The sequence below is a fragment of the Gigantopelta aegis genome, chromosome 10 (genome assembly GCF_016097555.1).
Source record: "Gigantopelta aegis isolate Gae_Host chromosome 10, Gae_host_genome, whole genome shotgun sequence".
Lineage (NCBI taxonomy): Eukaryota > Metazoa > Mollusca > Gastropoda > Neomphalida > Peltospiridae > Gigantopelta > Gigantopelta aegis.
This window is the reverse complement of record NC_054708.1, coordinates 83,456,762-83,471,149: the sequence shown is the minus strand read 5'-3', so window position 1 is coordinate 83,471,149 and position 14,388 is coordinate 83,456,762. Positions and strand designations below refer to the sequence as shown.

At 38.4% G+C, this 14,388-nt stretch overlaps 1 protein-coding gene across 1 annotated transcript in view; it reads left to right on the top strand.

Annotated features, from left to right (window-relative positions):
* The first annotated feature begins 2,950 nt into the window (after positions 1–2,950).
* Positions 2,951–14,388, top strand: part of LOC121383861 — a 70,959-nt gene continuing 59,521 nt past the window's right edge. The window contains exons 1-3 of the mRNA XM_041513959.1: positions 2,951–3,068; positions 5,486–5,677; positions 12,077–12,275. Coding sequence (XP_041369893.1) covers positions 5,489–5,677; positions 12,077–12,275 — 388 coding nt within the window. The 5' untranslated portion in view covers positions 2,951–3,068; positions 5,486–5,488. The remainder of the gene's footprint in view (positions 3,069–5,485; positions 5,678–12,076; positions 12,276–14,388) is intronic.

The window sequence follows — 14,388 nt, the reverse complement described above, 5'->3', positions numbered from 1 at the left end:
GGGTAATAAAATAATAAATAAATAAATAGACAGGTTTCAGATTATTACTAAATAAATATATCCTATCACAAAAAACCCCAACATTTTTGGATTTACATATTAAAACCATATTTAACTATATTTAAAATGTAATATAAAATGTATATATACTACTCAAAAGAATTTAAGGGTCAGACGATATTTTCGACATTATTTTCTGAATGTCAATTATATTAGCTAGACCATAATGTCACGCATAGTATTGTTCCATTTTGACGAAAGTGGGTCTAAGCAACCCATAAATGAATTAAAATCCACTGTCATTGACACTGTCGACTAGTTCTAATGGCGAAAACATGCTTACATTTGCACGTAAATTAGGGCGAAAGCGAAAGGTCTGCTAAGTGCCCATAACTTGCTTTTTCACAAAGCGCTTCATTTGCACGCTTTGCACGTGTATTCCATGTTTCCAATGCCGAATTTCCGTATAATTGGAGCTTGCGTTCGTGTACGGTGCACACTCCAAATTCGACAATGGTACGACTTCAACTGACTATCGAAGATCGAGGAAGGGCTATTGCTTGGCTTCAGGATGGCAATACGCAAAGAAATGTTGCTCTGAGACTTGGTGTCAGTCAGAGTGTCGTTGGCCGACTGTGACAACGGTACCAAGCAACGAATTCTGTTCGAAATCGTCCACGTTCGGGAAGACCCCGAAACACTACAAATAGAGAGGACCGCTACATCACCAATATGGCTCTACGTCAACGCACAACCACTGCACGCCGATTACGTGACAATCTGCGGACTGTGACTGGAACTCGAGTGTCTGATCAAACCATACGCAATCATCTGAAAGCCAATAATCTACGCTGCCGTCGCCAGGCTGTTCGACCACCACTCCTAACACGTCACAGAACGCCAGACGTCACTGGTGCACGCTTTATCTGCGGTGGCAACGTGTTCACTGATAAGTCCCGGTTTAGTCTCCAGTTCAACGACGGTCGGGTTCGTGTCTACAGACGTCCTGGGGAGCGCTTCGCTGACGTTAACGTTAGACAACGTCACCGGTTCGGTGGTGGCAGCGTCATGGTGTGGGGCGGCATCTCTATCCACCACAGGATATGTGGTGGAGGATATGTGGTGGATGGCAATCTGAATGGAATCCGCTATCTGAATGAGATTATCCGGCCGTTGGTTCTCCCAGGCCTTCAGCAGATTGGTGGCGGGGCAGTTCTGCAGGATGACAATGCCAGACCCCACCGCGCCAGGGTGGTAACGGACTTTCTCAGACAACAAGGTATCGCCAGGATGGATTGGCCAGCATATTCGCCTGACTTGGCCCCAATAGAGCACGCCTGGGACGAATTAGGCAGGAGAGTTCGGGATAACCATGCCCCTCCGGCCAACCTTCATGATCTGGGTCAACTTCTTATGGCAGAGTGGCAGGCCATTCCCCAAGAGTTCTTCAGACGTCTGATCAACAGCATGAGGCAACGATGTGTCGAGTGTATTCGCGCCAGGAGTGGATTCACACACTATTAAACGAATGTTCTAATGTGTAAAATCCACGTTTATTTGTGGTTTTTTGTAAATATGGAACAATAAATAAAAAATTTGATGTAGTTTACATCATCAATCTAATACACTCTGAAACTTGTTTGGTTATAACTTTTTGACCCTTAAATTCTTTTGAGTAGTATATATAAAAACATATTATAAAGTTTTAAACCCATACCAACTCAAATAAACAAAATTTGAAGGAAAAAACCCCAGTGTAAATAAAAAGGTTTCTGTACAAATTACGACCAAATTGCACAAGTTAGGTAATTTTTTAGAGGTATGAAGACAACTTATGGAACAGCGAAGGTAAAGCATATACAGTTCTGTCTTTAGTCTCTTTGTACTGCATTATTGATTACCTAGCTGTCCTAGCACCTTGGCTTCATCCTGTATTTAATCTATATAATTTGATGGTAATGTTTTAAGAAACTTTTTATTTACATAGAAATTTTAGTGGAAAGTTTTCTTTGAGATGGTATGTGTTTAAAACTCAACATTATTTTTTAATGTAAATTTTATCATTATTTATTATAAAAAATATGCCAATTCGTCGGTTCCCTTTTGACGCAAACAGACAAAAACAAATATGCGCCCAAATATCAGGACTACAAAATTTAATTAGGATGTTTTCTTTAGGAACGTTAAACCATCTGCCTTTTTCTAGGGTTATCTTATAGTTTGGCGTAGCGTACGCAGGTTAGTTATCCAGTATCTATTTTGGTACGATAATCTCGTCAAATACGTTTGGAAGTAAATTTTCGTTTTTAATTAACCCGTAAAGTGTTTGTAATATCCAAAAAAACCCGCTGTTGTATGATTTGATCGCTCCGTTTTTGTTGTAATTCGTTTAATTTTTTATGAATTTCAGCCACTCGCATGCTCTCACTACTCTTCTTAAATAGGTCGAGACATGCTATATGTTCCCAATGGAATGCACGCGGCAAGCAGCATGCAGGACCGATATTAGAATTAAAAGAATCTGCATTTTCGACATACGACCTGAACAAAACACAAATATCGGAATGCTTGAAAATACTATTCGAATATTTCGAAAAATAAATTAGCGAGCGAATATTCGAATATTCGGACCGAACACTAAACAAAATCCTTGCTGCTAATGGAAAAACGTAGCTGATTTCCTCCGAAGAAAATGAGTCAGAATTACCAAATGTTCGACATCCAATAGCCGATTATTAATTAATTAATGTGCCTAAGTGGTGTCGTCAAAGACAAAACAAACTTTGACTTTAAATGTTGATGTTCTCCAACAAAATAAGTTATAAATGATTAAACTCGAGCTACATTTTACTGTTCAGCAGTAAGTGATTCACACACCTGTCGGAAAAAAGTCAACTCCCCTGTGATTTATATAGTACAGCTATATGACTAGGTTGTGACGGAGAGGTCTAAATCATGTAGTCAGTTGTGTTAAGTAATTCATTTAAGTCATGCAAGACTCAGTCTGACCACGTCTGTTTCTCGCGCGCACGGGAAACCCACCTTGTGGGGTTTTCTACCCTAGCCAGGTATGTTCTTCTTATTGCCTTTCCATTTTAATTAATTAATTATATGTCGATGTTTCATCTATTTTAACGTACTGGATTAACACAAATAAATTTGACGTTTAAATGGGAAGTAATGTCGCTGGATGTGGTTACATATTGTTGATGTTTCTTTCTAATATGCATATGTATGTATGTATGTTAAAATATATATATATATATATATATATATATATATATATATATATTGATATACATACACAAGTGTGTGTGTGTGTATGCGTGTGTGCGAGTGTGCGTACGTGTGTGTGTGTGTTAAGTTGAATACTTATCTTACATTTGAAAACTAAGCCTTTCACACTTACACACAGAACGTGTTTGTTCACCCGCACGTATACACACACGCATGTACACATAGAAATGTGTCTGTACAAACATACTAAATAAATACAATCAACTACACACCACACATGCATCCAACCTCCACATGCATAATATGTGTAGTAGTGTTGGTATAAAGTGCTCCTATTGGCAGTAGCTAGTAGGAATTCTCCTATCAGTTCAGTCGGTAGAACGCTGGACTATCACAATAAGAATCCCCTCGTAGGTTATTTTTTCTGTTACATTTGGAGCCGACGTTACAGGGTGTTCTTAAAGGGACATTCCTGACTTTGCTGCAGTTTTAAAGATGTTATTGTCTAACAGAAACTTTTTAACGATTGTAATTGCATATCTAATATATTTTTCTGCATAAAATATTAGTAGTTACCATAGTTTGACACCCAATAGCCGATGTATTTTTCGTGCTGGGGTGTCGATAAACATTCATTCATTCATTCAAAATATTAGCATCTGTCTATTAAACGTGTTTCTGATCGTTCTAATATATTTGTACTAGGTTATATTCATTTTATTTCCTAACATATTTTTTTTCGTACGTACGAAATTATTTGAAGACAAATTCCAGTTTGGGCTTCTTACAAATAATAAGACGATCAGAAACACATTGAATATACAGACACTGATGTTCTAAACAAGAAAATATATTTAATATGTAAGTTTAATCGTAGAAATATTTTATTAGATGGAAACATCTTACAATGTAGCAAACTCAGGAATGTCCCTTTAAAATTAAAGAAATTTAAATGAAAGTTACTATATTACATTCTTGTAATATCCCTAATCCTGAGGTACGAAAACCAAACACACCAATATGTTGGCAATATTATGATAAGTTCAAAATATGAAATATGACATAAAAATTAAAGTTAAAATTTTAAGACCGGCAATGACTTTATTTATCAAAGATAATATTATATGGAACATAATAAATATATTTTGATGCATGATTAGTGCAAAGTTATGATGGTTTCAGTGTTTAAATACAAAATAGATTATTCAGCAAATAGTCATACACTTACAAAACAAATGTTAAAAGAAAAAACTTGATATATTATCTATATACTGCAGACCTGTTGGAGGTACAATATCGCAGTTATAAATATATTCTAAGACAAATGAGCTGTGTTTAAAATCGACTCGTCATGCATTCGACTGATAGCACCATTACTGATATTTGACAAAATGATAAACTGTTATAAATCTTTTAATTTAACAAAACGTAAGTAAATGTTTTAGGTTTTGTTTTTAAGTTTTGGATATTCCTAACTCCCAAAGAGCATGCAATGATAAGAACATCATTTTTTTATGAAAACAATTGCCTTTCTTTTAAGTATTCGCCAAAAATAAAATTCAGTTTACTTGAGAATGTTATATACCCGGTATGTAGTTATTGATGATGGCTTACACCCCTTAGAAATAACGTGCTATTGCTTCTGGGTTGGCGTTCTGTTTGTGGGTTTGTTTTGGGGAGGGTTGTATTTTTTGTTATGGTAATATACAACAAAATTGCGAACATTCCAATATCGTTTAGTTTTTCGTGTTTGTGTGTGTGTGTTTGTGTGTGCGCGTGCGTGGGGAGCTGTCGACTGGAGGATAGGGTTTTACTATGGAGATTGTATAATGCGGTATTGGTCAGTGTGAACATAAAACGAAATAAAGTGAATTAAATACTTGTGAATTGACAGCATTCTCTTTCGATTGTACCTCTATAAATGTAATTATTGCATATTCGCTTTGGCGTCATGCTTTCTAATGAGGTGTACAACAAAGTAAGTTTCATACATTCTTTAATTAATTCCATCCAGAATTAATTATAAAGTTTTTAAAACACTTTGACTTCTATACAAAGTTTTGAAATTTACTTACCTTGATTTTATATATTGTATTATACTTTTCACCCACAGCTCCTTACACTGTGGTTTTACATAAATAAATCTAAATAATATTTTCATATATTTACTATTTGTGACACCCAATAGCCGATGTGTATTTTTGTGCTGGGGTGTCGTTAAACATTCATTCATTCATTCGTTTTTCAGATAATGGACTACTTGACAGTATTGCTGATTGGATATTTACTGGTGGTGCCACCGAATGCTATAAATGCTGTCTTGAATCCAATGAATGCAATGAATCCAATGAATGCAATGAATCCAATGAGTATTATGAATCTGATGAATCCAATGAATCAGATGAATAAAATGAATTCAATCAATCCGATGATGTTTCTGGTAAGTTTCTTTATATTTACAAGTTTGTTTATTTCTTTGTTTGATTTCTTTTGTTTTGTTTTGCATTATGTTATTCTTTTTAGTCAAATGTATTATACATCGTGTATTTGGTTTTGCCAAAATGTCGCTGTTGAAGGTAATCCGCGTTGAGTGCGAAATACGTTTACCTAAAGTGTATGAAACTGAAATCATGAATGAATGAATGAATAATGCATGAATCAATGTTTAACGACACCAGGGCACAAAAATAGACATAGGCATTGTATCAAATAAGGGAAAGCTGAAATAATTAGCAATGTGTTAAGTTACAAAACTGAAGACGTCCTTGTGTTTTAAGTCAGTAAAGCTTCTAAACTATGGAAACGCAGTTTAGTGCCTATAGGTAGTACTAAACGAAACAACTTCCGACTGGGTAAAGGAAGGATGAAAATGTTTTATTTAACGATGCACTTAACACATTTTATTTACGGTTATATGGCGTCAGACATGTGGTTAAGGACCACACAAATATTGAGTGAGGAAACCCGCTGACGCCACTGCATGGGCTACTCTTCTCGATTAGCAGCAAGGGATTTTTTATATGCACCATCCCACAGACAGGATAGTACATACCACGGCCTTTGTTACACCAGTTGTGGAGCACTAGAAATAGCCCAATGGGTCCACCGACGGGGATCGACCCTAGACCGACCGCGCATTAAGCGAACGCTTTACCACTGGGCTACGTCCCGCCCCCTCCGGTTGGGTAAAGGTTGTAGGTGAACTTAAGAGGAAGTAGTAGTTATATCCGTAGTGTATACGTCGAATGATACGCTGCAGGTAGGAATTTTAGCCACATATGTTAGTATTGTCGTCTGTGGGATTTGATTTGGTAAGACGTCGGTGTAGTGGCCTTTCATTTCCACGTCGAAGTGTTCAAACTGACTGTAGATGGGAGCTGATACTGGGATTGGAACACAACACTTATAGTTGTAATATTGAGAGTTTAAGCACCACTTCACTAAGACTGGTTTTATGAGTCCAGACACGGTGTGGCGCTTTATTCGCCATCTTACATCGTGCTATTTATTGTCCACATTATGCAAAACAGCCTATTAAAGACGTCATGCTACTTTCTATAGGAAGTAGCCTGTGTTGTGACAGTGGGTTTTATGAGTCCAGACACGGTGTGGCGCTTTATTCGCCATCTTACATCGTGCTATTTATTGTCCACATTATGCAAAACAGCCTATTAAAGACGTCATGCTACTTTCTATACGAAGTAGCCTGTGTTGTGACAGTGGGTTTCATGAGTCCAGACACGGTGTGGCGCTTTATTCGCCATCTTACATCGTGCTATTTATTGTCCACATTATGCAAAACAGCCTATTAAAGACGTCATGCTACTTTCTGTAGGAAGTAGCCTGTGTTGTGACAGTGGGTTTTATGAGTCCAGACACGGTGTGGCGGTTTATTCGCCATCTTACATCGTGCTATTTATTGTCCACATTATGCAAAACAGCCTATTAAAGACGTCATGCTACTTTCTGTAGGAAGTAGCCTGTGTTGTGACAGTGGGTTTTATGAGTCCAGACACGGTGTGGCGGTTTATTCGCCATCTTACATCGTGCTATTTATTGTCCACATTATGCAAAACAGCCTATTAAAGACGTCATGCTACTTTCTATAGGAAGTAGCCTGTGTTGTGACAGTGGGTTTTATGAGTCCAGACACGGTGTGGCGCTTTATTCGCCATCTTACATCGTGCTATTTATTGTCCACATTATGCAAAACAGCCTATTAAAGACGTCATGCTACTTTCTATAGGAAGTAGCCTGTGTTGTGACAGTGGGTTTTATGAGTCCAGACACGGTGTGGCGCTTTATTCGCCATCTTACATCGTGCTATTTATTGTCCACATTATGCAAAACAGCCTATTAAAGACGTCATGCTACTTTCTATAGGAAGTAGCCTGTGTTGTGACAGTGGGTTTTATGAGTCCAGACACGGTGTGGCGCTTTATTCGCCATCTTACATCGTGCTATTTATTGTCCACATTATGCAAAACAGCCTATTAAAGACGTCATGCTACTTTCTATAGGAAGTAGCCTGTGTTGTGACAGTGGGTTTTATGAGTCCAGACACGGTGTGGCGCTTTATTCGCCATCTTACATCGTGCTATTTATTGTCCACATTATGCAAAACAGCCTATTAAAGACGTCATGCTACTTTCTGTAGGAAGTAGCCTGTGTTGTGACGGTGGGTTTTATGAGTCCAGACACGGTGTGGCGGTTTATTCGCCATCTTACATCGTGCTATTTATTGTCCACATTATGCAAAACAGCCTATTAAAGACGTCATGCTACTTTCTATAGGAAGTAGCCTGTGTTGTGACAGTGGGTTTTATGAGTCCAGACACGGTGTGGCGCTTTATTCGCCATCTTACATCGTGCTATTTATTGTCCACATTATGCAAAAAAGCCTATTAAAGACGTCATGCTACTTTCTATAGGAAGTAGCCTGTGTTGTGACAGTGGGTTTTATGAGTCCAGACACGGTGTGGCGCTTTATTCGCCATCTTACATCGTGCTATTTATTGTCCACATCATGCAAAAAAGCCTATTAAAGACGTCATGCTACTTTCTATAGGAAGTAGCCTGTGTTGTGACAGTGGGTTTTATGAGTCCAGACACGGTGTGGCGCTTTATTCGCCATCTTACATCGTGCGATTTATGTCCACATCATGCAAAAAAGCCTATTAAAGACGTCATGCTACTTTCTATAGGAAGTAGCCTGTGTTGTGACAGTGGGTTTTATGAGTCCAGACACGGTGTGGCGCTTTATTCGCCATCTTACATCGTGCGATTTATGTCTACATTATGCAAAACAGCCTATTAAAGACGTCATGCTACTTTCTATAGGAAGTAGCCTGTGTTGTGACAGTGGGTTTTATGAGTGCAAAACAGCCTATTAAGACGACTCATGCTACTTTCTATAGGAAGTAGCCTGTGTTGTGACAGTGGGTTTTATGAGTCCAGACACGGTGTGGCGGTTTATTCGCCATCTTACATCGTGCTATTTATTGTCCACATTATGCAAAACAGCCTATTAAAGACGTCATGCTACTTTCTATAGGAAGTAGCCTGTGTTGTGACAGTGGGTTTTATGAGTCCAGACACGGTGTGGCGCTTTATTCGTCATCTTACATCGTGCTATTTATGTCCACATTATGCAAAACAGCCTATTAAAGACGTCATGCTACTTTCTATAGGAAGTAGCCTGTGTTGTGACAGTGGGTTTTATGAGTCCAGACACGGTGTGGCGGTTTATTCGCCATCTTACATCGTGCGATTTATTGTCCACATTATGCAAAACAGCCTGTTAAAGACGTCATGCTACTTTCTATAGGAAGTAGCCTGTGTTGTGACAGTGGGTTTTATGAGTCCAGACACGGTGTGGCGGTTTATTCGCCATCTTACATCGTGCTATTTATTGTCCACATTATGCAAAACAGCCTATTAAAGACGTCATGCTACTTTCTATAGGAAGTAGCCTGTGTTGTGACAGTGGGTTTTATGAGTCCAGACACGGTGTGGCGGTTTATTCGCCATCTTACATCGTGCTATTTATTGTCCACATTATGCAAAACAGCCTATTAAAGACGTCATGCTACTTTCTATAGGAAGTAGCCTGTGTTGTGACAGTGGGTTTTATGAGTCCAGACACGGTGTGGCGCTTTATTCGCCATCTTACATCGTGCTATTTATTGTCCACATCATGCAAAAAAGCCTATTAAAGACGTCATGCTACTTTCTATAGGAAGTAGCCTGTGTTGTGACAGTGGGTTTTATGAGTCCAGACACGGTGTGGCGCTTTATTCGCCATCTTACATCGTGCGATTTATGTCCACATCATGCAAAAAAGCCTATTAAAGACGTCATGCTACTTTCTATAGGAAGTAGCCTGTGTTGTGACAGTGGGTTTTATGAGTCCAGACACGGTGTGGCGCTTTATTCGCCATCTTACATCGTGCGATTTATGTCCACATTATGCAAAACAGCCTATTAAAGACGTCATGCTACTTTCTATAGGAAGTAGCCTGTGTTGTGACAGTGGGTTTTATGAGTGCAAAACAGCCTATTAAAGACGTCATGCTACTTTCTATAGGAAGTAGCCTGTGTTGTGACAGTGGGTTTTATGAGTCCAGACACGGTGTGGCGGTTTATTCGCCATCTTACATCGTGCTATTTATTGTCCACATTATGCAAAACAGCCTATTAAAGACGTCATGCTACTTTCTATAGGAAGTAGCCTGTGTTGTGACAGTGGGTTTTATGAGTCCAGACACGGTGTGGCGCTTTATTCGTCATCTTACATCGTGCTATTTATGTCCACATTATGCAAAACAGCCTATTAAAGACGTCATGCTACTTTCTATAGGAAGTAGCCTGTGTTGTGACAGTGGGTTTTATGAGTCCAGACACGGTGTGGCGGTTTATTCGCCATCTTACATCGTGCGATTTATTGTCCACATTATGCAAAACAGCCTGTTAAAGACGTCATGCTACTTTCTATAGGAAGTAGCCTGTGTTGTGACAGTGGGTTTTATGAGTCCAGACACGGTGTGGCGGTTTATTCGCCATCTTACATCGTGCTATTTATTGTCCACATTATGCAAAACAGCCTATTAAAGACGTCATGCTACTTTCTATAGGAAGTAGCCTGTGTTGTGACAGTGGGTTTTATGAGTCCAGACACGGTGTGGCGGTTTATTCGCCATCTTACATCGTGCTATTTATTGTCCACATTATGCAAAACAGCCTATTAAAGACGTCATGCTACTTTCTATAGGAAGTAGCCTGTGTTGTGACAGTGGGTTTTATGAGTCCAGACACGGTGTGGCGCTTTATTCGCCATCTTACATCGTGCTATTTATTGTCCACATTATGCAAAACAGCCTATTAAAGACGTCATGCTACTTTCTATAGGAAGTAGCCTGTGTTGTGACAGTGGGTTTCTACACGTGTATATCTCTCGCTGTCCACCAAGCATTGAAATATTAATACATGGTAGATAACAAATAGCTATTCAGTATGTCACCTATGTGGTATGACTGTGAATTTAAGAAAGACTAATAAGGTTATTGGGTTTTTTAAATGGGGGTCCTCTACAGAAGCATGAAAAAAGTTGTTTTAATGGAAATAGTATTGAGGTTGTCTCATATTATAGATATTTAGGTATTATGTTTACACCAAGACTAATATGGACTAAAACTCAAACCTTTCTTGCAGCACAAGGTAACACAAACGCCATGGTGGCTTTTATATAGATGTCAAAAGACATTTGGTGATATTCCTTGTAAATGTCTATTTAAGATAATGGTAACTCCAATGTTATGTTATGGTTCAGAAGTATGGCGTAGTACATGTTACTGTAAAATTATTGAAGATTATTAGTTTTGTTTGTTCATCGACACCAGTGGAGCACATTGATTTATCAATAATTTGCTATTGGATGTCAAACATTTGGTAATTTTTACATGTTGTGAAATCAGGGCCCCCAACCCTGACACTGTCATACTTGTGTCTGGGGACAATAAATTTAAAAAGCATACCACGGCCTTTGATATACCAGTCGTGGTGCACTGGCTGGAATGAGAAATAGCTCAATTGGCCCACCGACGAGGATTGATCCCAGACCGACCTCGCATCTGGCTAGTTATTCATTGCAAACCTTTATAGATATTATGACATCAAAAATTTTGGATGTATTATTTAATGTATGTCTTTTTTTTTATAATGTGCAAAAAATTATAAATACTTAAATATTGAAATAGTATACTGTGCAAATGTTAGCTACGCATATGCGCAAACATGTATAACAGTTTCTGCCTATGGTCTTTATATCATCATATCTTAAGTAGCACTATACCAAATAATTTCCGACTGGGTCAAAGTTCGAAGTGCGCTTAACTTTTAATAGAGTAGTTAACACTACCAGTCCTGTGATCGATGATATATGTGACAGTGTCTGCTGTCAGAAAATGTGTTTTATCTGAGCAATAAATGTATGTAGTTTTACTTCATCGTGTAACACAGCATCAAGTGGCCTTGTTCATGAAACGTGTGGGAGTACATGTAACCTTAAGTACTGCCATATCGTTCTTAAACTAATTGGGGATTTTTTAACACAAAGGACAATCATCTTGTTATATCAACAATGAGCACTGAAAGGTTCCACTTTGCCGCAAGGATTGTACTATTCATATTTATGGATCATAATTTGGTTGATCTATAGCATATAGTATTTTTAACTACATACGTTAACACTGTCGCCTATGGGATATTTTTTCTTCATTTTTTTTCTTATTCTTTGTTTCGTGTTATAGAACAACCTATAAAAATATCCCTTTTCTTACAGGGCATGGGCAAGAACGAGAATGGTTGCAACGCACCCGTCAATCACGAACCTGCTGTCTGCAAAGACCCTTTGATTGGGCCAGACATTCCCGTGTCGCCCACCGACGACTTCATGTTGTCGGACAAGACCGAGTGTGTTGCCAACGAGGGCTGTTTTGTCTGTTCGGCTGGAGTCTGGCTTGCGTCGAAATGTCAGCATGGTACGTAAGTCTTGTTATCGCCAGGGGCTTAGGGACATTTACATGTGGCAGTCTGTCACTTCTTTGTGTATCTGCGACGTCAAGGTGAAGAAAACAGCGTCACGAAACCTCAAAATAGCTTACAACAATTTATGAATATACGGTAAAACAAAGTTTTATGGCTTAAAACGTGAAATATATGTACGTGGACTTCAGAAAGGTATGTCTTTTTGGAGTCGGTGCTTGAATACCTAATGGCCGTTCGTGTCACATAGCTACCATTTTGGGTAAATGGAATGTGCAAATTAGCTAATGAAATTACTTAGAGTCAGAGTTAGAGTCAATTGATGGTGTGTTCATTTTATGGAGGCAACGAATAGGTTTTAATTCTTTTACAAACAAGTAAAACGTGTAAAATAACCTGCTCCAAGCGACCACTTGTATCCAGCAGCCACCTGTCTTAAGTGGCCACTTGTATTCTTAACGAACGATTTTCTGTGTTAAGTGTCCTGTTCTAAGCGACTATCATTTTAATGCGGCCAGCACCACCTAAATTAGATCTCAAATGGCTAAGATATTTGTATTCCGTGGCCACATTAAATGTATAACGTTCTATTAAAGGGATATTTCAAATGTCACCGACATGGCACAGAAAATACGTAAACTTCACACCTTCACGGACGTTAGTACCGATTCAGTCCGACATATCTACTAAATAAGACATTGTGACTGTAGAATGCATATAATTGCCCACGTTACATGTTATCATGTATGACAAAGGCGAAATGTCGAAAGTTGAGTTGCAGTAAACTATAGGGCACACATCCAGTAATTAACAGTAAAGATGGTAAACAAAACAAAAATCCAACAACAACAAACAATGTGTGAGACCTTTAAAAGTAGCAACCTGTATACAGCGGCTACTTTTCACTCTATCTTTTTCTACCGTGGTTTATTTAAGACGAAGAAGAAAGTTTAATTTATTGCATAAAGAAAGAAAGAAAAAGAAAGAAAGAAAGAAATGTTTTATTTAACGACGCACTCAACACATTTTATTTACGGTTATATGGCGTCAGACATATGGTTAAGGACCACACATATTTTGAGAGGAAACCCGCTGTCGCCACTACATGGGCTACTCTTTCCGATTAGCAGCAATGGATCTTTTATTTGCGCTTCCCACAGGCAGGATAGCACAAACCATGGCCTTTGTTGAACCAGTTATGGATCACTGGTCGGTGCAAGTGGTTTACACCTACCCACAGAGCCTTAAGGAGCACTCACTCAGGGTTTGGAGTCGGTATCTGGATTAAAAATCCCATGCCTCGACTGGGATCCGAACAGAGTACCTACCAGCCTGTAGACCGATGGCCTAACCACGACGCCACCGAGGCCGGTGCATAAATAAATACACGTACACAAAACGTATAGCATGGTGTATACTACGACAATAGTAACATATGTGGCTAAAACTCCTGCTTGCAGCGTATTAATCGAAATAAACACCAAGAATATAAATACTACCACTCCTCACCCTTAATGTGAATCCGAAACAAATAGGGATCAAGCTGCTCATTTCAGAGATAACGTGTAGCGTCTATGACTACCATAGTTCCGCACAAAATTTGAGTACTGTTTTTTACAGGTACCTCATACATTTTTCAAGCACAAGACTACTTGACACAGTGGTACTATATGAAATAAAATTGCATACATTTTTTGCCCAAATAAAACTATTTTTTTTACAAACAACACACTCATATTTATCACCAATCACAGGACTTGTTGTGTTAACTTCTCTATCAAAAGTTCGGTGTACCTCAAACTTTGACCCAGCCGGAAGTTATTTGGTTTAGTACTACCTATACTGATAACAATCATTTTTCAAAAATTGTCCAGCTATGTGGTATAATGACAACCAGGATCTGGTGTATTCTGACATAAACTGACAACTCCACTGAAACTGTTGTTTCTACAGTGCAACCTAATATAATGTACACCTCATAAGGCATATATGTTGTATACAATTTTATATAAATCCAATATGTCATAATAAACAAAAAATTTAATGATACTCCTAAAGATATTTACTGTCAGTTGGGAGTGTGTACTCAGCTATATACTAGTATGTAGA